The sequence below is a fragment of the Bos grunniens genome, chromosome 16 (genome assembly GCF_055505025.1).
Source record: "Bos grunniens cultivar Pamir isolate PY7600 chromosome 16, Bosgru_T2T1.0, whole genome shotgun sequence".
Taxonomy (NCBI): domain Eukaryota; kingdom Metazoa; phylum Chordata; class Mammalia; order Artiodactyla; family Bovidae; genus Bos; species Bos grunniens.
In genome coordinates this window covers 32,423,642-32,445,940 of record NC_141180.1, presented here as the reverse complement: position 1 = coordinate 32,445,940, position 22,299 = coordinate 32,423,642, and the positions used below count along the sequence as shown (strand labels likewise).

At 50.8% G+C, this 22,299-nt stretch overlaps 1 protein-coding gene across 1 annotated transcript in view; it reads right to left on the bottom strand.

Annotated features, from left to right (window-relative positions):
* The window catches only part of AJAP1 (adherens junctions associated protein 1), a 129,642-nt gene extending 110,798 nt beyond the window's left edge, over positions 1-18,844 (bottom strand). The window contains exon 1 of the mRNA XM_086342614.1: positions 18,676-18,844. Coding sequence (XP_086198740.1) covers positions 18,676-18,704 — 29 coding nt within the window. The 5' untranslated portion in view covers positions 18,705-18,844. The remainder of the gene's footprint in view (positions 1-18,675) is intronic.
* Positions 18,845-22,299: the final 3,455 nt, after the last annotated feature.

Here is a 22,299-nt window from a genome sequence, read left to right as displayed (position 1 = left end):
ATACACCACCACACTCATAGACAAACATACACACACATACACACCTCCCACAACACACAGACACCCACACACACCTACATACCCATATTCCCCACACAAACATACCCCATATAGATACACACCTCCATGCACACACCTACGCACACACACCAGCTCTCTCTCTGAAGCTACTGTAAGAAGGCCTTCATCTTTTCTGCTACACAGGTTTGGACCCACACGTGATATCATTTGAGGAGGATCCAATCTCCTATCTTCCTTTTCCTACTGGAAATTTCCACCTCGACTCTGTGCTGTTGGATCATCACCCGGCTCTACCTACTCCTGGCACCCACACTCCTCCTGGTGGTGTGGGGGAGGGGGAGGGCCGGGGTGTGTCCTCAGAAAGTCATTGCCCCTTTGGTACCCCCAGGTCACTCCTGTGAAGCACGTGCACTGGAAGTGATCAACAGCAGCCACCCTTTCCCTTTGCCTAGCTGCACCCTCTTCCTCCTCCTCTTCCCAGACAGGGCCAAGTGCCACCTCCTCCAGGAAGTCTTCCCAGTGGTTCCAGGTAGAGCCCTCTGCTTCTTCCTCTCAGCTCCTGCAATTCCAGCTGCACCACTGCTCCCACTCTGATGAAAAGTTCCTTCAGGGCTGGGGGAAGTCCCCTGTCTCCATGCCTAGCACAGCACTGCACCTAGGGGCAGGTCACCACACCAGCAGAATGAAACTGCAGGAGGAACTCTCCCTCGGCCTCACCAGGCCAGAATTGGCCTGGGCTGCAGTGCTGGGGCATCACACCCTCAGGGGGCCACCTGGTGGCTGGTATGACAAAGCCACAGCCCTGACCTCTCCCATGATCCTGGAGACAAGAACCTGGGAGATAGATGCCAGCTGTGTGAGCTTTAGCCTCAGGTTTTCGAAGGCATCTATCGGGCTCCTGTGAAGACACTTGAATTAGCCTGCAGATGCTGAGGGAAGGTGGAATTTGGGGCCAGAGCAGTAACAGGCAGTCAACTAGCCCCAGGCCGGGCTTTCATTAAGGGCCTGCCAGTGCCCCCCAGAAACCTGCCCAGTGCCATGCCACAGCACTAGGGGCTAGAGCCTAATGGGGCCATTCCGTCAATGTTTTCTGGGGTTTTGAAATGTGGTGTCATAAAAATAAACATGCTTACTCTTGTCTTGCATAACTGGCTCCCTAAAGAATCCTTGCATTCTGAAAGCCACCGTGTCCCTCAGCAGGAAGCACAGTTCTCTTCAGCATCTGGGTACAGTCCTGAACCTTCTCTTTACCAAAGACAGAGGGTAGGAGGAGTGAGAGAAACGGACTCCAGGGTGGATCCTTCCTCATCACATGTGCTCCTTGCTAAGCGTGAGAATGTGGTCTTCAGCTGGTCCAGAGGCTGAGCCATCTGTCACAGCCTGGCCTCGTGGTTTCTGGAGGTTCCATGCTAGCCTGCAAGGCAGAACCCTGCCTGCTCACTGATCATCCAGAAAAGTCAGTTTTATAAAACAGCGGATGTGCACAAATGAAGCCCATCGGGCATCCCTGGGTAATTCCTGGCCTAAGGAGGCTTTCTGCAACAGTTTGGGAGACTGGATCCCCAGGGGGAACATTCACTTTTGATCACGGGTACAGCCGGGCCAAAAGGGGAGTGATGAGACTCGTCAAAGTGGGTTATATAGATGCTCGAATGAGACCATGTGGAGCTTCACCCAAAGGTTCACTTACAGAAAGAAAAGCAGGTGAGGACTTCCCAGCTCCATCTCCCAAATCACGGTCACCTCTCAGAGCCAACCTTGACTGCTGAGAATGAGGCTCCCCACCCAACCCCAGCAGGAGAGTACAGTCTGAGGGTTCTGTAGCCAACACAGCAAAACCAAACTAAAAACTCTGTCCTGAGCTTTCAGACCCACGCTCTCTCTTTCATCTGAAATGATAGCTTTTGTTTTAAGATGTCCCATGGTGGTGGATTTCCTTAAAATGGCCACTGACCCCTAGAAGGAAGCATAGGACCCAAAAAAAAAAGCACAGCTGCCTCCCTGAGACTCTCTGGGAGACCCGAGGGCCACACTAGCCACACGCAGCAGGAGGGTGCTTTGTGGCTGGGGGACTTTTTGCAGGACCATCTGCAGGACCCCTCCACCCCTAGGCCACAGGCTGCCTCCCTCCAGCCATGGGAACCAGCCCCAGGCCAGTTAGGAGCCCTTGTTCCAATGAACAAAATGTTCCCCTTCACAGTATCTTTGTACCAAGGCAAAACGGAAACCTTTGTCCGGGCCTTTATCTCGCCAAGATTCAGCACCATGGCGAGACACAGCTGACACTCAATAAATGTGTATCGAATGAAAAATGAATGAATAAACAAAGGTTTCCGTGCAGTTAGCTCTTCTCTTCAGAGCAAAGGGAAGGAGCAAATCCAAACCCAGAGGTGGAGCCTGGATACCTGGCCTGTGCATTTCCACCAAATGAGTAACACCATAAGGGCATCTCTGAACCCCACCCCTGCCAAAGCATTTATATGGATGGGTACAAAGAACAGGGAATCAGGAGAGAAATGGAAAGTATGTTCATAGCAGCATTGTTTGTATCAGCCACAAAGTAGCAAAGCTAAAAGACTCATCCACAGATGAATGGATAAACCAACTGTGGTATGTCCAAAAAATGGAATGCTGCTCAGAAATAAAAAAGTCCACAAAGTAGACCCCAAGAACCCTATGTTAAGTGAAGAAAATCAGATAAGAAAGTCTGATCCTGTTCATAGTAAATGCCCAGAATAGGCAAATCTAGAGCCAGAAGTCAGGCAAGAGGTTGCTTGAGGCTGAGGGTGGGAATGGGATTAACTGTAAATAATACAAGGGATCTTATTGAGGGTGGTGGCAATGCTCTAAGATAAGTACAAAGATGGTTGCACACACTAAGTTCACTAGAAGCTGAATTGTACATTTAACATGGATGAATGCTATGGTACATAAACTACACCTCAATAAACACACACACGGTGGGCAATCCTTTTCATCCAGACTAAGAGTTTTTTTTTTTCTTCAATGTACTATATTTAGTTATGTCCATCTATTTAGGTTTACATATTAAACATCTGCATGTACAGATACATACACATGGAATTCCCTGGTGGCTCAGACGGTAAAAGCGTCTGTCTACAATAAGGGAGACCCGGGTTCGATCCCTGGGTCGGGAAGATCCGCTGGAGAAGGAAACGGCAATCCACTCCAGTACTATTGCCTGGAAAATCCCATGGACAGAGAAACCTGGTAGGCTACAGTCCATGGGGTCACAAAGAGTCAGACACGACTGAGCGACTTCACTTACTTATACATACACATCATAATCGGAGTCAACCATTCAGATAATCCCATATGTGAGAGCTTATTATGGGATGTGCCAACTTCCATTATAAATCTTTCGGTACTAGACCAGATTTACAAGTTATGTTAAACCAAACTTTCTCCATCCATTAATTTCAAGTTTAATTTCACAAGAGCTCTCAAAAGAGGCTTCCTTGAATTTGGCAACATACTTATTTTTAATTATTAAATAGATAATTGTATCTGTGTCACAGGTATGTTTTCATCTCTTTATGACATCTTAGGAATTCTTTGCTGCAAAATAACCTCTGATTTAGACTACAAAGCTTTTCCCTAAAATTCTGGGTGCAGGAAGGACTTACAACCTCAAAGTCAGGGCTAGCTAGATCCACAGAGTGCTAACATGACATCACAGTGGCTGGGTCCTTCTCCACTTTACGTTTGGTTTTGTTTGCATTTTTATTTTTCCTAGAAGGGCAAAGTGTGACTTAAATCAAGGGAGTGAGAAGTAGATTTTATATAAAACATGAGAGCCATAAAGGAAATGGGAAGAGCACATTCCCCCACTAGCCACCTGAGTCACCCTGAGCAAATCACTTAATCTCTCTGAACTTGAGGTTCCTCCTTTGTAAAATCAGAGCGGCAACACCTGCCTTGCAGTGTTGTCACATGGATCCTGAGGACAGACTGAGATGGTGCTGATTGGCTGGTCAGTTGCAGAAGTCCAGGTTATGGAAAGGTCTGGAACACTGTGTTCCAGGGCCTCCTAGCTGTACAGAAAAGGAGAGAAAAAGACAAGCAAAGGGTCTGGTTCTTGGAATCACAGCAGTTCACAGCAAATCTGACACAGTTTCCCACTGCATTATCCAACTTCATCCCGCAAGTATTAATAGAGCACATGTGTGCACACCACACACACACACACACACACACACACCAGTTCTTTTATCATAAAGACCAAAGAAAGTGAAAACAGCAAAGACACAAAGGAACATTGTGCCTTCACAAACTTGAGGCTCTTGTCTTACTGATCTAAAAGCAGGAAACCAACTGTTTGTGTTTCCTTGGAATACGGTCTTGATACCATCCTATGTGCCAGGGCAGGCAAGTAGGACTGTCCCCAGAAAGGCTGTGCTATTTTCAGAGCTGACCTGATTTATGCATGAATCTGGACAGCTCTTCTTATCCAATAATTATGCACCAGGTCATTCATTACTGTCACTGCTAACAGATTTCATCACATTAGCAACACTGCAAGTTTACATGCTAATATATTTAGCATGATAAAAACTGTGGCAGAATCACAGCATAGCAAATCTTCACATCACCCATGACTATCATTAAATTCAAATACATGGTACCTAAAGAGGGGACACAGGCACACAAGCAGATGCTAACCTTTGACAATGAGGTAGAGAATGCTAGGTTTTTTAACGATACTTTTTGAGCTGATTCACAAGTGTTGTAAGACAGATAGGAAGAAATCCTGCACACTCCTACCCAGTTCCCCAGCAGTAACATCTTACAAAACTACAATAAAGTGTATAAGCTGGATAAACTAAGATCACGGCATCTGGTCCCTTCACTTCAGGGCAAATAGAAGGGGAAAAAGTGAAGCAGTGACAGATTTTATTTTCTTGGACTCCAAAATCACTGCTTATGGTGAACGCAGCCATGAAATTAAAAGACGCTTGCTCCCTGGAAGGAAAGCTACAACAAACCTAGACAGTGTACTAAAAAGCAGAGACATCATTTGGCCGATGAAGGTTCATATAGTCAAAGCTATGATTTTTCCAATCATCATGCACGGATGTGAGAGTTCGACCATAAAAAAGGCTGAGTGCCAAAGAACTGATACTTTCAAACTGTGGTGCTGGTAAGACGCTTCAGAGTCCCTTGAACTGCAAGATCAAACCAGTCAATCTTATAGGAAATCAGTCCTCCTGAATATTCATTGGAAGGACAGATGCTGAAGCTGAAGCTCTAATACTTTGGCCACCTGATGGGAAGAGCCAACTTAACTGGAAAAGACCCCCATGCTGGAAAGACTGAAGGCAAAAGGAGAAGGGGCTAACAGAGGATGAGATGGTTAGATAGCATCACGGACTTAATGCACATGTATTGGAGCAAACTCTGGAAGATAGTGTTGCAGACAGACTGGCATGTGGCAGTCTATGGGGTCACAAAGAGTCAGACACGACTTACTGACTGAACAACAACAAAGTAAGTTGTGTAGTGACACAGATGCAATCAAGACAGAAAGTTTCCCGTCACCATGAGGGCCCCCGAGTTTGTCCTATTATAGCCATTCTCTTCTTTCTCTAACCTCTGACAATTATTACTGTGTTTCTATAATTATAATTACAGGAACTATAATTCCTATAATGTTTTCATTTCAAGAAGACTGTGGAATCACCATTCAGTGTGTAACCCCTAGGTTGCCTCTTTTCACCCAGCTTAACTCTCTGGAGGTTCATGCAGGCAGCTGCGTGTACTAAGCGTTTTCTCGTTTTTATTGCTCAACACTATTCCATGGTGTAAAGGTACCATGATATGTTTAGCCATTCACCTACTGAAGGGCACCTGGATTGTTTCCAATTTGAGACTTTATTTTCCAATTTGAGACTTTATTCACAAATAAAGTTGTTATAAACATTTATATACAGTTTTTTGTGTGGACAGAAATCTTCATTTCTCTGGCATAAATGCCCGAGAGTGGAATGCTCAACTTCAAGGCAGTTGCATGGTTAATTTAATAAGAAACTGCCAAAGTGCTCTGTGGACTGGCTGTAACATTTTACCTTCCCATCAACAGTGTATGAGTGATCCAGGGTCCCCATATACTGGTCAGAATTTGGTGTCAGTATTTTTTATTTTAGCCATTCTGGTAGATGGATAAGGAAGTCTCAATGTAGTTTTAATTGCATTTCTCTAACGGCCAATGATGTTGACCATCTTTTCACATGCCTTTTTTTTTTCTTTACCATCTAAACATCCTCTTTGATGAAATGTCCCATCATGGCTTTCAGTTCAGTTCAGTCGCTCAGTTGTGTCCGACTCTTTGCAACCCCATGAATCGCAGCACGCCAGGCCTCCCTGTCCATCACCAACTCCCGGAGTTCACCCAGACTCACGTCCATCCAGTCAGTGATGCCATCCAGCCATCTCACCCTGTGTCATCCCCTTCTCCTCCTGCCCCCAATCCCTCCCAGCATCAGAGTCTTTTCCAATGAGTCAACTCTTCTCATGAGGTGGCCAAATTACTGGAGTTTCAGCTTTAGCATCATTCCTTCCATTCCTTCCATCATGGCTTTACTTGTTTCTAATTAGCTTGTATCATTTTTTTTTTTTTGAGAGGTCTTTGTGAGTCTTGAGTCTTTTTGTATTTTGGATATTAGCCCTTTGTCAAATGTGTGGTTTGCAAATATTTTCTCCCACTCTTCAGCCTATATTTTCATCCTCTTAAAAAGTTTTCACAGAGAAAATGTAAAAATTTTGATGAGGTCCAATTTATCATTTTTCCCTTTTATGGACTGTGCTTTTGCTGTCAAGTCTAAGAACTATTTGGGAAGCCCCACATCTTGTAGATTTTTTTTTCCTAAAAGTTTTAGTGTTTTCGCATTTTATATTTAATTCTGTGATCCAGAATTTTGTATCCAGGGTTAATTTTGTATAAAGTGAGGATTTTATTTTTGCCTATAAATATCCTTTTGTTCTTGTATCATTTATTGAAAAGGCTGTCTTTTCTCCACTGAATCTGTACCTTTGTCAAAAATCAATTGTGCGTACTTGCGGGAGTCTAAAATCTTTGTTCCTGTTTCACTGATCTGTGGATCTAATCCTTCACTGATACTACACAGTTTTGATAACAGTAGTTACATAATGTCATAATCAGATAGACTGATGCCTCTTATTTTATAATTCTTTTTCAAAACTGGCTTAGTTATTCTAGTTCCTTTACATTTATATATGAATTTTAGAATTATCTATATGTTAAGATATTTTGCTGGGATTTTGATTAGAATTGTGCTAAACCTCTGTATCAATCTGAAAAGCGACATTCTCAACATACACTATGATGAGTCCTCCTGTACATGGACCTGGTATGTCTTTCATATATTCAGACTTTCTTTGACTCTTCCATTGTGTAGTTCCCAGAATACAAGCTGTCAGGATAACAGGTTTTATTAGATTTGCACTGAAATATTTCATTTTTTAGCAACTGTAATCACTTATGGTTTTGCATTTTTAAATTTCAGTGTCTGTGTGTTCCCTGATAATAGAAATATAATTCATTTTTGTAAATTTATCTCATATCCTGCAACCTTGCTAAATTCACTTATTAACTTTAGGAGTTTTCTAAAATAGATTACAGGAGGTTTTCTATGTAGATAATCATATCTATAGAGATAATTGTATCATCTACAAATAAGAACAGTTTTATTTCTCTTTTTCTGTATGTCTTCTATTTCCTTTTCTCCTGTAGCACACTGGCTGGAACTTCTAGCACTGTGTTAAGTAACAGTGGTGAGAGTGCATATCCTTGACTTTGTCCTCATCTCGGGAAAAACATCCAGTTTCTCAGCATTAACTATCAAGTCAGTGGTAGTTTTTATAAATGTCCTTTATCAAGTTGAGGCAATGCACTCCTAGTCCTTTTTTCTAGAGGTTCTCATCACAGATAAGTTCTGAACTTATTAAACACATATGATCCTCTGATTTTTCTTCTTTAGCCTTTTCTTATGATACATTTGGAGAAGGAAATGGCAACCCACTTCAGTGTTCTTGCCTGGAGAATCCCAGGGACGGGGGAGCCTGGTGGGCTGCCGTCTATGGGGTCACACAGAGTCGGACACGACTGAAGTGACTTAGCAGCAGTAGCAGTATGATACATTACATTAACTGACTTCCAAATATTGAACCATCTTTGCATCCATGGTATAAACTTCACTTTGTCACGGTGCATACTTCTTTTTGCATGCATGTGCAGCTGCTAAGTCACGTCTGACTCTTTATGAGTCCATGGACTGTAGCCCACCAGGTTCCTCTGTCCACGGGATTCTCCAGGCAAGAATACTGGAGTGGGTTGCCATTTCCATCTCCTGGGGAATTTCCCGATTCAGGGATCAAACCTGCATCTCCTGCACTGGCAAGCGGATTCTTTACCACTGAGCCACCTTGAAAGCCCCCATATGCTTCTTTTCCATGTTGCTAAGTTTATCTATTTATTAATACTTTGTTAAGGACTTTCTTGGTCTATTTTCATAAATTATATTGATCTACAGAATTGAGAATGATAGCTTTTTAATAACACTTTCCTGCTGTCAGAACTTCTCCATGAGACCTTCCCTTCCTCCAACCTACATGTTCTTTTTTCAGGACCAGGGAGTCCATGAAATAGCATGAAAATTCTGTACAGGGCCCTGGCACACTGAGGTCCATCAATCAATACTGAACTCCTGAGATCCCTCTTCTACAGACACTTATGACTACTCCTTCCTCACCCTTCTTTTGCTGGAATCTTCACAACAGCTGGTAGAGCCTATAGATCAATTTGAAAAGGCTGCATCATTGGATTTGGGCACAAGAAGCCACTTAATCTTCATTTAAGTTGCCCCAAAGTTCCTTAAGTTTGAATTTAGAGGTTTTACAATTATTTCATGGCAAATAGAAGAGGAAAAAGTGCAAACAGTGACAGATTTTACTTTCTTGAGCTCCAAAACCACTATGGACAGTGAATGCAGCCATGAAATTAAATATGCTTGTTCCTTGGAAGGAAAGCTATGAAAAACTTAGACACGATATTAAAAAGCAGAGACATTACTTAGCCAACAGAGGTCCATATAGTCAAAGCTATGATTTTTTCCAGTAGTCATGTATGGATGTGAGAGGTGGACCATCGAAAAGGCTGAGTGATGAAGAAGTGATGCTTTTGAATTGTGGTGCTGGAGAAGACTCTCAAGAGTCCCTTGGAGAGCAAGATCCAACCAGTCAATCCTAAAGGAAATCAACCATGAATATTCACTGGAAGGACTGATGCTGAAGCTAAAGCTCCAATACTTTGGCCACCTGATGGAAACAGCCAACTCACTGGAAAAGACCCTGATGCTGGGAAAGATTGAAAGCAAAATGAGAAGCGGGTGGCAGAGGATGAGCTGGTTGGATGCATCACTGACTCAATGGACATGAATTTGAGCAAACTCCAGGTGGTAGTGGAGGACAGAGGAGCCTGGTGTGCTGCAGGCTACGGGGTCACAAAGAGTAGGACAAAACTTAGCGACTGAACAACAGTGAATCTGTGCCCTGCTTAACTAAGTCAGTACATTCAAAAAGACTTAGATGATATCAAAAAGGGAGTTTTCTCAGAGCTCAAAGAGTTTACCATTTAATACAGACAGACTCCCATACTGTGGGCTTGCTCCACAGTACAAATTCTTTAATACTCAAGAACAGGTAACTACAAATGACCACTCAGGGCACCTCAGCAAAGTGCAGTCCCTTCACAAATCACACCCCACTGCCCAGAAGTGTGCCCAGAGCCAAGGTCTTGCACTTGGTGAGTTCCCCATCAGTGTTTCCTGAAGGCACAGGGTGGGCTGGTCACTGCAAGGACACTGCCCCTAAATCTGCTCAAGAGCCCCCTTGTACCTGTGCAGCTCTGATCAGCTGCCCACCAGCTGCCTTGGGGTCTGTTGTCTCTCTGAGCATTTGTCAGAAGCCAGGTTCTGACGTGGTTGTTCAGGCTTCTTTATCCAGATCGTCAGTCCTGTGAACATACCAAATTCCCTCCTGCAGGAAGAGTTTTGTTTAAAAACTAGTCTCTTCACCTGGAGCTGGAACTCCTGATAAGTGCTTGGAGACCCAATAGCCCCTAAACTCCCCAAATACACACCCACATAAACTCCCAACAGACATGCTCACTCCACCCAGACACCACCCACACCATACACACACACACACACACACACACACACACCTGTTTCTACAAAAACATTCCTAAAATCTTCAAGGAAACCAGGCCTTGGTGATTCCCCATCTGTCCTCCTCCCAAGCGCCTGAGGTATCACGGACTCTCAGCGTTGGTGACAAGTGCTGGGGGGCGGGGTGGAGGATGGAGGCCCCCACCAGGACAGATCCAGTGAATGTACACTGCTGGAGGGAGAGGGGTCCATCAGGAGGTCTGTCACCCCAGGGTGTGCTCACTCCAGGCACTGGCTCTGGGGCACACTTGGGTGGGGCAGGGAATGCCCCCCAATCCTGGGGGTCAGCGCTCCTTTCTGACAGGCAACACAGCTTCTGTGTTCACTAGGCTCTTTCATGGGAGAAGGCAATGGCACCCCACTCCAGTACTGTTGCCCAGAAAATCCCATGGATGGAGGAGCCTGATAGGCTGCAGTCCATGGGGTCGCTAAGAGTCAGACACGACTGAGCGACTTCACTTTCACTTTCCACTTTCATGCATTGGAGAAGGAAATGGCAACCCACTCCAGTGTTCTTGCCTGGAGAATCCCATGGACAGAGAAGCCTGGTAGGCTGCAGTCCATGGGGTCGCACAGAGTCGGACACGACTGAAGCGACTTAGCAGCAGCAGCAGCAGCAGGCTCTTTCATTGGTCTTTTCCTCTGTATCAGTTGACCCTGGCCTCTGACTCCTCTGTTACAAAGGAACAGCTCTGCCGTCTGCTCTTCAAGCCCCCAAAAGGGTTTTATTACAGCTTGGTGGGGGGGCCCTTGGTGGGGGGCCCCTGATGGTATGCTAGGTATGGAGTACAGGACGTGCTAGCACAACCCTCCCCCCTCTCCAAGCCGAGGACCCCTAATGGCAGCAGCCACTGCCCCCACCCCAGCTCATCCTTCTGCCTCTGGCCCTGGCGCCGACCTGGCATAGAGCTGGCATCAGCAAATGCCCACTGTTGAATCAGGAGGGCTGCTGGCCAGACTGGCCCTCCTCGGAGCTCTTACTAATGGAGCAATGGTGCCAACATGACACGCTGCTTGGGCAGGTGGCGGTCTCCAAACACGTGCTTTTCTCACTTCTGAGTTTCCATACGGAAGTGTCCAGTATGAGCCCCCAAATGCAGCAAGTCCACAAGGAGAAATGAAAGCAAACTGCACCCCTGGTCTCCAAGACTCAGAGCAGGGTAAGAATGTAAAAGGAATCCTCATTAATCCTATTTTAGACTGATGACAAGTGGAAATGCTATTTTGCACATACTGAAAAATTAAATATATCATTCAAGCTGATTTCACCTGTTACATTTTTTTTTCAATGTGGTTACTGAAAAATTTCAAAATACCAGTGTAGCCCGTGTTATATTTCTATTGGACAGTGCTCCTCTTCACCCCAATAAGGGTGTTTTACCCCTCATTTGCCTGCCCCCATTGTTGCAGTGAGGAGTCTCGAAGAGGAGAAATCCACTCATTTCTGGGTCTGCTCAGCATCCACTCAGGGTGGGGCATGCCCAAGCAGTTAGAAACTGAGGAACAAACTCAATGAGAGATATAAGTGAAAATAGAGATCAGGACATTTTTCTGTGCTATACAGACATTTACAGCAGATATGTCTCCTGAACTACAGTGTCAAGCTGCACGTGACAGCCCCAGGACTTATTTTATTCTTGGAATTTGTACCTTTTTACCCGACCACCCTTTCACCCACTCCCCACCCCTCACCCCTCATCTCTGGCAACCACCAGCCTGTTCTCTGAATCACATATTTGAAAGTTGTTGAGAGAGTAGATCTTAAAAGTTCTTTTTTGTTTTGTTTTTTAATTTCTTTTTTAAGTTGAATTATAGTTGATTTACCCTGTCTTGTTAGTTTCAGGTATACAGCAAAGATATATATATATATATATATATATATATATATATAAAGCTCCATCTATGAAGCTTCCCCAATAGCTCTGTGGTAAAGAATCTGTCTGCTAATGCAGCCTAAGTGGGTGAGATCCGGGGTCAGGAAGATCCCCTGGAGAAGGAAAACGGCAACCCACTCCAGTATGTTTGGGAAATCCCATGAACAGAGGAGCCTGGCAGACTGCAGTCCACAGGGTCACGAAAGAGTCGGACATGACTGAGTATCTAAACGACAGCTATCTATCTATTTACCTATCTATCTATATCCTTCTTCAGATTCTTTTCCCTTATAGGTTAATACAAAATACTGAGTATAGTTTCCTGTGCTATCCAGTAGGGCCTTGTTGATTATCTATTTTCTATATAGTAGTGTATATATGTTAATCCCAACCTCTTAATGTATCCCCCCCACCAAAGTTCTTATCATAAGAAAAAAATTAACTATGTACGGTGACAAATGTTAACTAGATTTACTGCGTTGCTCATTTCACAGGTATCCAAGTATGGAATCATTATGCTGTACACCTGAAATTAATATAATGTTCATGAAAATTATACCTCAATTTTAAAAAAAGCATGCATATTTTATCCAAATACAGTGCAAATTCCACAGCTCACATTTAAGACAGGAACAGACACCGCTTGAGGTGTCTATGTGTTACTGCCATTCCTCAGCATCTTCCAGCTGCCTACCTGCACTCCTATACTGACCAGAATATTCTCTTGCAGATGCGTTGGCCCTGTCTTCCACTAGTCCCTAGTAGGCACATTAACTCTCCCTATTCCTCAAGACAGTCCGGGGGAGGGGAGACCTCAGCCCAGGGCAAGGCCAGTGAATTTGCCTTTTGCCCTCAACTTCTACCCCGTGTCTCTCAGGCCTCCCTTGGTGGCACCGTAGCTCCCACTGCCAGACCTGTGCCACCTGCCTTCGTGTTCTCTTTTCTTCACTCACCTTTCCTCTCAGAAAGTTAAAAATTGGATGCTCTCACTCCTACTGAACTGATAGTAACTGAAAACTATCGCACTGAGTACTTTCAGTTCTTATCAGATCAGTAGCTCAGATAGTTTTTCCTGAACATGCCTGCATTCCAATTGTGATGAAGTTTCAAGCCAAAGGAATGAATCTCTAATGGTGGAATTGTGAGCACCAATAAGTAGGGTTGAAGAAGGTCTCTATCTGTGGGGGGCAGAACAGAGTCTCAACCTAAACCTGGCTCTGGCTGTGCACTCCTTTCCTGGGTCTTAGTTTAGAGTCAAGGCCAAGTAACTACAAGGGCAACACTTGGAAAAAGCATGGGCACTGTGCCAGGTGGATAAGTTTACTCATTTACAGAGAGCTCCTGAGCATCTACACAGTGGCAGCACTCAAGAGGTCCTGAAGGGTGAGACGGCCCTTGCCCTCATCACCCACAGCCCAGAGACCAGGGCTCCTCTCCAGCACCAACCAGGAAGCCTGAGCACAGGTGCACCAGTATCCCCAGCAGACACACTCCCTGAGTCTCCAGCGCCAGCTGAAACCCCTGAAGTCACACACAGGGCTCAAACACTGACTTGCTGCAGAGTCAGGCAGGAGGTCTCAGCAGACACACGGTCCAGGCCACTGCCCATTCTGGGCTGGAAACGGCAAGAGGGCAGAGGCAGTGGGCTCTGTTGGCTGACCACCCAAGAGAAAGTGCACCAAATGACAAAAGCCCAGTGAGTGGACAGAATCAGCGCTTGATCAGCGTGTGGGGAAGGCTGATGCACAGATGGACCCAGCACGGCTGCCACCCACCTTGTCTTGGGCGGGAGGGGAGAAAGAGAAAGTAATAGCTTCTTTCAGAGTGCACGTATGGGATGGAGATGCAAATACAATCCCTAGTCCCTCCAGCCTAGCCCCCCTCCAGCCCTCCCCCAACCCCCTGATCCCCCCCACCCCGATTCCCCCCCAGCCCCCTGATCCCCTAGTCTCCCACAGGACAGCAGCAGGACCCTGTTCTTTGCCAGCACATGACACTCTGATGGTGCCCAGGTCAGTGGGTCACAGCCAACAAGGGCAAAATGGATGCCATCAGTCCCACTGTCCTCCACCCAAGCTCTCTTTGGGTCATGTTGGAGGTATTTATCTACTATGAAGATGCCCATAGATGAACAGGGGGCTTCTAGCCTCTTAGCATCCTCAGAGAAACATCACTCATCATCTGGCTACTTCCCTGCGCCTGCTGGGACATCCCAATTAACTCCGCTGGTCCAGAGGTTGCTAGGAGACAATCCAGCTCACTACCTCCACCCACCACCAGCAGCAGTAGGGGATGGATCCTGCATGCTCTTCTGGAAGGGGCTTTGGAAGAGGCCCTGAAGAAGTACCCTACTATGCCTGGCTCATTGCTTGTAGAGAGTGCTGCTCCCAACAGGGGGCCAGAGCAGCCTCCTTCAAACAGCCAGAAACAATCCAGGCTCTATATGGATAGCCACCGGGGGAGCCAGGACCCAAGGGCTCCTGGAGCTCTGACATGGGAACACTGCAGCCTCCGACTTTCTATGAACTGAGTTAATCTGAGTTACGTAACCACCACTCCCCGCTGGATGGCCTCCTGACGCACCAGCTCCTCTGAATTCCTGGAAGGGGGTCTTGAGAGAGAGTGGAGTCTGGGGCCACAGGGTCTGTTTGCTGTAGCCCCAGTGAGTCCGCCTCCTGCCTCCCCCTCCTGGCTGACTGGCATCGGGCAGGAGAAACCCTCTCGAGCCAGACTTCAAACGTGAAAATCTAGATCAAGGATATATTTGGCTTTCCAAGCTAATCTCTACATCAATTTGGTCTCTACTGAGTTGTAGCCCTTTGAAGAAAACTTGGCAACTACGTTTGGAAAGCAGATGACTCTTACGTAACCCCAGACAGGAGCCTGGGCCTCTGGGAGGCTGAGCAGTGGTCGGCCGGATTGGGGCTTGGTGTCCACCCACTTCATTGCGACCCAGGGTGCAGCCTTGACCCACGTGCTCTGTGCACCCTGTGGTTTCCCCACACAACGGCTGGGGGACGAAGAACTCAAGAAGCACCCCCAGCCCACACCTGCCAAACACCTTGACGGTGTCCGTGTTGGGGCTGGGGACCACAAGGGGGATGGGATGCCGCTGTTCCCTCTGAGCGACCTGGCTAGGAGGATGCAGGATGCATGAGGAAGAAGGCGGCTCTTTCTCCAGGGACTGGGAGACAGACATCTCAGGGAGGCGAGGAGCTGTCTCAGCTTGTGCCCTGCTCCCTACTTACTGGCCTCTTTGATGCACAGAAGAAAAAGAAGCAGGTGATTAGAATAAATCAACCAAAGAATAAATCAATTAACAGGCTGGGAGGAGCCTACTTCCCCCTCCTCTGCTTAGACAGTGTGTCCCCTGGGGGGTGGGGGAGCTTTGAGTGGTGGGGGGAGATGCACCCACGTGGCAGAAAAGATGTGAGCTGTCTCCTAAAATGATGATTTATTCCAGCAATATTGTCCTGGATGAGTATAACGGCTACTGACACTCGAGGGGCTCCAGTGGTAATCAATTTGGTGCCAGCAGCTGGAAGTGGGTGAGGACCAAGACTGACCAGGAGGGTGACATCTGTGGACAGAGCCTCTGACCTGGTCCTCTAAAGCCCAGCTGCAGGGCCCCAGCTACTGGAGGACTTTACAGGCAGCGATGGGGACAACCAAGACACTGGGACTGTGCACAGAGACCCAAACATGGTACCGTGTGGCCGGTGGGGACCTGTGTGAACCTCCATGAAAGAAGAGTCATCTTATATTGCTACAGACCCTCCCCCACCGCAGGCACACCCAGGGCCTCTGGAACAGAAGGAGCAACAGAACCTTAGCCTGGAAGAACAAGCAGAAGGACAGACACCAGGCCTCCAAGGAGCCCCTGAGGACTCCTGGCAAGTGCTTCGCAGGCTCCGAGCCCCCCATAAAGCTGCTACGTGGAGGGCTGTAGCCTCAGAGGCCACTCACAAGCAGGCGGCCGAACTCTAAAATCTGTGCCGCCTGCTGAGTAAGCATCCCCTTCAAGCTGCTCCCAGATCGAGATCGGACGCAGCTGGCAGGGCTCTGAGGCCACCTTCAAAAGATACCTTTATCTGCACGGATGGAAGGTATCTTTGGAGCTCTGCTACAACCACCACCAAAAAGGCATAAAAACAGCTCCAAAACACTCAATCTGTTCCTCCTCCTCGGAAGAAAAGGCACCGCACACAGCTCCTTTCCAATGCAGAAGCAGAAATCCTAGCCCAGACTTTGTCTCGCAAGCCAGAGCTGAGAGTCTTCACTCGGGTCGTGCCCAGGGCCGTCTCGTCACCTGGGCCCCGTATCTTATGCTTGCTTGACCTAACCAGGCTGGAAGCCAGACAGCACAATGCCCGGTGCTCACCTGGGGGAGCCATGGAGGGGCTTGGGAGGAGCAGAGGTAGTGGGCTGCCTTCAAGGAAAAACGCATTAGCAGGTCCCAGGCAAGCCATCCCTGGCTTTTAGTGACTGTTACGCTGTGCCTGGTGAGATGCAGAAACACAGACCCTCCAAGCACGGCCCCTTCTCCTGGCCAGCCGGCCAGGGGGTGGCTCTCAGACATGACAGAGCTCTCTCCTGCCAGCCTCCCCAAGAGGTGACAGCCGGTCCTCAGAGGCACATTTACAGAAAATCTCTTGTGCTAACACTGAAGGGAAAAAAACAAAAGGTCAAACTTCAAAATCAGCAACAGAACTATTTCCTAAAGCAAAATCCCAGGTAGACCTCACTCAGGGATGCGTTAGATGAACTGTTTTAGTGAACCACCAGAGAGGTTCTTTTTTCCCGTAATATTTATTCACTTTTCTCTTTATCAAAATATACTAATCTTTCAATCTAGCAAGTTGGTAATAAAGAAAGATGTCGGTTCAAATAACTTGCCGGCAATCAGGAAGGCAGTGCCAGACAGAAGCTGGGGAGGTGTCTGGGAGCTGAAGGAGCACCCTCTCCCAAAGAGGGGAGACCCCTTTGATCTTTTGGAAGGCTCTGGAGTCTGGCTGAAACCCGGCAGGCAGAGGCAGGGCACCTGGAAGGGGTCACTCGGGCAGAGCTGCCCTGACGCTCCATGGAGTCTGCGTCCCAGAGCGGCTGAGCCTAAACCTTATCTAGTCTGAGTACAGGACATCGATTCAGGCTGAGCCAATATCCAGCGCAACCCGCTTCAGTATTAACCTATTAAAGCCCAGGCCGCCGAACACGACCCGGCCACCCAGACAAGAAACGCCGCTTTCAAGAAAAAGGCCAAGGATAACACTGGACAATTCTCACTAGATATTTCCAACAGGCTTTGCCCCGGGACTGGGGAATCGTCTCATAAATCAAGGGTAGCTAAGAGACGCCTTGAGGGCTCCGTCCTCTCCCAGTTTCTCAAAATCAGGACGCGCACTCGATTCCCCCCTCAGCCCGCTCCCCCCAGCTTTTATCGGCTGCTGGTGGGGGCGGCTCAGGCACAGGCTCCGGCGACGACCGGGCCCCTTTCTCCCCAAAGCGGGAGTGCAGTGCATCCCAGTGGACAAACTCGAGAACCGCACGCTGGCTTTCGCAGCCTCCGCCTGCGTCCTTCCCGTTCTCCGATGCAACCCGGGACCCACACGCACCAGCTCCGCTGAGACCCCGGCGGAAGGGTGACGGATCGCAGGCCGTCTGCCCCGCCAAGGGGACAAGTGTGTCCGACTGGCTCCTAGAAGGGCTAAAACCCGAGAGCCGTGGCAGGCGAGCAAAGTTTGCCCCGAAGGGTCTTCTTGGGTAGCCCTGCTGCGGGCATCGAGCTCGAACCCCCGGTTTCAACCGGCCCTGGAGTCCGGGACAAAGGCAAACCCCAGGGCGTTCCTGGAGGGTGTTTGCCCGTAGGGGAGAAAGGGTGCCCTCCCGCGCTCCCCCAGAGCCTCAACGTCTCCCGCCCCAGCTGCCCGCCAGCTGTGCGCGCCCGTCGGGCCCGGAGGTCACCGGCAAACATCTGGATCGGCAGCTGGGAGCCCAGGAGGCCCCTGCTCAGCCCCGGGGCCCCGAGGAAGGGGAAAAGAGGGGCGGTCGTGGCTATCAGGCTTCGGTTTCTTCTAACTCCGCCGGCCGAGCTCTCGCCAGACCCGGAGCCCCCTGGCTTTCCCTGGCAGCCCCGGCCCCCGCCCTGGGTTCACAGCCCGCCGCGCCCAGCGGCCCGCGCCTCCCCTGGGCCCCGAAGAGGCGGCGCGCCGGGGCGGCTGGCCAGGACACTGCGCTGCTGGCGCCGGGAGCAGCAGGCGCGCCCGGCCGGCCCCAGAACCGGGAGAAATGGGGCGGGCACCCGGACCCGGACACGCGGAACCCGGGACAGCCGGTTCCGGGGCTCCAAGCTCCGGAGCGGCTCCCCGACCCGGATCCCGGGGCACCGGCTGGCCTCTCACAGGAGCAGAGAGGGGTTCGCTTTATTCGCAACACAGAGGAAAGCGCCGCTTCAGCCCAGCTCGGTACCCACGCACCCGCGCGCCCACACGCACCCCGGCGCTGGCCGGGTCGCTCACCTGAGTCCTAAAAGCTGTTGAATCCACATGGTCACGTTTCGGGGAGCAGAGCCTCAGATCTCGCTCGCCCCGGCCATCTGCGCGGCGCCCGCGCCCGCTCGCTTCCGTCCCGCGGCGCCGGTCTCCGGCTCTCGGTCCGCCGCCGCCCGCTGCCCGCTGCCCGCCGCCCGCCGGCCGCGGGGCGCAGAGCGAGTCAGAGCGCGGCCGCGCGGGGCTCCATGCCGGCCGGCGCGCCGCCGCCGTTGGGGCGCATGGTTCAGGCGGGGCGGCCCGCTGGGGCGCACATCCTTGAGCCCGGGTGCAGGGCTCGCGACCCCCTCCGGGAGCGACCCGGAGAAGGCAGCGGTGAGGTGAGGGAGCCGGCTGCCAGCCCGGGAGGGGCGCACTCCGGCGCCGCGGCCGCGAGGCGAGGATCGGGGAGCGGCGGCTTCGTCCTCCGGAGCCGCGAAGAGGGAGGCGGGCGGCGCCGCCGCGCACAGTGCGTGTCTCGCAGCGCGGTTCTCGATCCGGCCAGAGCCCCGCGCCGAGGGGGCGGCGAGGTCCGGGGGTGCAGGCGGCGGCGACGCTGGCGGACGCGTTTCCCTTGCGCGCGCCACCGACTCGGGGGGCTCTGCCGGGGACTCCGCCGCCGCTCGGCGCCGCTCAAGTTGGCCGGGGGCTCCGTCTGAGCGCTCGCTCCGCAGACGGACGCGGCGCCGGAGGCCGGCAGGAGGCGGGCGGGGGAGGCGCGCGGGGCGAGGGCGCCGTGGAGCGCGGGGCGTGGGAACGCGCGGCGGCGGCGCCGCGCTGAGGAGGCGCGCGGGGATCCCGGGGCCCCGCCGCCCGCGCCCACCGCGCCCGCCGCAGAGCCGCCCGCGCCGCTCGGCCGCCTCCTTCCGCGCGTCTGCCTCTCTGCGCGCTCGCCCCCGCCTCCCCGAGCGGGCCCCAACTCCGCCCGCCCGGCCCGGCTCACGTCACCCGCTCCCCCGCCCCTCGAACTGAAGCCCGAGCCCCCTGCCCGGCCCCAGCTGCCGGTTGCCGCCCGCCCCGCCTCGCGGTGGCCCACCTCTCCGCGCGGGGCCGTGCCCGGCCCCGGCGACACTGCAGGCGGGGCCCCAGCCGCCCCTTCCCCAGCTCTGGCCTCGTCCCGGTCCCCACCTTGGGAAAAGCTCGAGAGAGGCCGCGGGCTCGGATTGGACCGCCGGGCGCCGCCGGATGGTGTTGCCACGGTAACCGGATAGCACGCGAAGCGGTTCGAGGTTCTGACCCGGTTACCGGTGCACCCAGTGCCCCGAGAGACCTGGTTTGGCGGAGGGGACGTTCCCGAGGAAGTACTCGGGGGGCGCCTGGGGCGGGGACTAGGAGAAAAGTTTCCTCCAGGCAGAGGTGCGCGGAAGCGGCCGCGGGAGTCAGGTAGGTGAGAGGGTCCGCTGCTAGGCACTCGTGTCTCCCCGCGGCCTGGACCCCTGTCTCGGCTCCGGTGAGAGAAGTCTCTGCGTCCCTGGTCAGAACTCCACCATCTTCTGTCCCCCCACCCGTCCCGTCCAGTCCTGAATCCCGAAACCTCAACAGCTCCCCGGACTGGGCATCCAGCTGCGCCCGATCGCAGGACTGCAGCTGCTGCTCGGCCGGCTCTGAAGAAGGAGGACCCCGGAGAGTTCCAGGACCCCGGCGTCTCGGACTGTCCGTCCCTGGAGTTCCCGTGCCTACCTGGTTAGGTTGTCCTTGCAAGGCCTTGACTAGAGGCGAAAGGGCCCGCGGCAGGGTCCCTCACACCGGGAAGAGACTCCTGGGAAACTCCGGGCTGAAGGCCGACTCCGTGAGCAGCCGCGACAAAGCCCTGCTTCCAACTCTCAGCGGCCCGAGGAGGTGCACAAACCAGGCCTTAGAAATCAGCTAGTGAAGCTCCTGTGTGGCAAGTGTGGATGCGGGGGTCCAGGGAGGGGCAGGCACCAGTGGTCTATGCAGGTGACTCTCCCACTGAAGCTCTGTAACCCCCAGCCCGCGAGAGAGACCCCCTCTATCAAGAGAGGCCTCCCTGGGAGGGGGCAGATGGTTATGGGGTGGAGCCAGGCCCGGTGCTTGCCCCTGAAACTTGGACTCCCAGGCAGGCAACTTCATCCCTGAGCCTCCAGGACCTTTAAAGTCATAAGGTTCTCCTCTGCCCAGGCAGGAGGACAGAGGGGGATGACCTGCCTCCCGGAGAAAGTCATAGAGGAGAGGGCAGGGGACAAGGTGGTGTGGTGGCCAGATCACCCCAAGTCTTTGACGCAGGTAGCCCAGGTGCCACTGTCTACTCACTATGGGATCCTGGGCACATTATCAACCTCTTTGGGTCCTCAGTTTTCACATCTGTGAAATGGGTTCCATATTCCCTTCCACAGCAGAGATTTCTGTGGGGGTTAAATGAGGTTGCCTCACACTGTTTCACTATTATTGTCCGAAGAAGCGGCAGGCTGATTCAGCCTTTCACCTACCTGACCACCCCTGGCGGGTCTTCCCCTGGAGTCCTCTCTTTGCTTGAGGGTTTAAGGGGGTGAACAGATCCCAAAGGGAGGTCCTGGAACAATGGACTGGGCCCCTGAAGCCTGGAGAGAAGCGGTGACTTCACTGCTGTCACCTAGCGGGATAAAGTGGGAGTGCTGCACCAGGGAGGCCCTTCAGGAGCCCAAGAATCCTTGATGAGGTTGCCCGGCCAGGTGAGCCTGGGGGTCTCCTGACCAGCTCTGCTCCAAGGACCCCTTCAGCACCCTTATGCAAACCCTCGTCTCAGAACGTTTTTAAGTGCATAGAAACTAAAATGCAGAGGATTGTTAGGAAACCAAGTGCACTGAAACACAACAAAATATTACAATGCATTTTTTATATAGCAGTGTATGTTCTTTTTATTACACTGAGGATGAATCGCCAGATCCAAAGTGTGCCGTGATTTGGCTGTGTCCGGACATGTAGCAGTAATATTTCGAGCCATCCACAGTCGTGGTGATGCAAGAGAAATGTCTGCAGTTTCTGTTTGATGGTTGCAGGTATGTCACACCGCCTTGTTCTGCTGCTGTTTATAACAGAAAGAAAGGCTGGACTTAGGTGATTTTTCTCACCATCCAAGTATAAGGACCCCTTGCATTCTACCCACATACCCAGGGGCTCCCCAGACCTCAGTGGAATTGTTTTCTGGAAAGAGCTGGGGGCAGAGACAGTCAGGAGGGGAAGTTACCCAGCAGGGAACCACCGAGACTTGGTGGGGCGCCTTCCACCCCTAGGGGAGGGAGGTTGCCCTCAACCAGGCTGTAAAGTCAGATTGAGGACAGAGACCTGCACGTTTCTGTTTCCTGGGGCACTGACCACTCGGCTGCAAATCCTCCAAAGAGAACAACTCTTATTTTTTTTTTTTTCTCTTGATGCAAATATTGTCATTCTTAAAAGGCTTTTTTTATGTGGACCATTTTTTTAAAAAAGTCTTTATTGAATCTGTTGCAACATTGCTTCTGTTTTGTTTTTTGTGTTTTTCTGGCTGCAAGGCATTTGGGATCTTCGCTCCCTGACCAGGGATCAAACCCACAACCCCTGTAGTAGAAAGTGAAGTCCTAACCACTGGAACACCAAGGAAGTCCCAACATGGTCATTTGTATGTGCTGAAAAAGAATA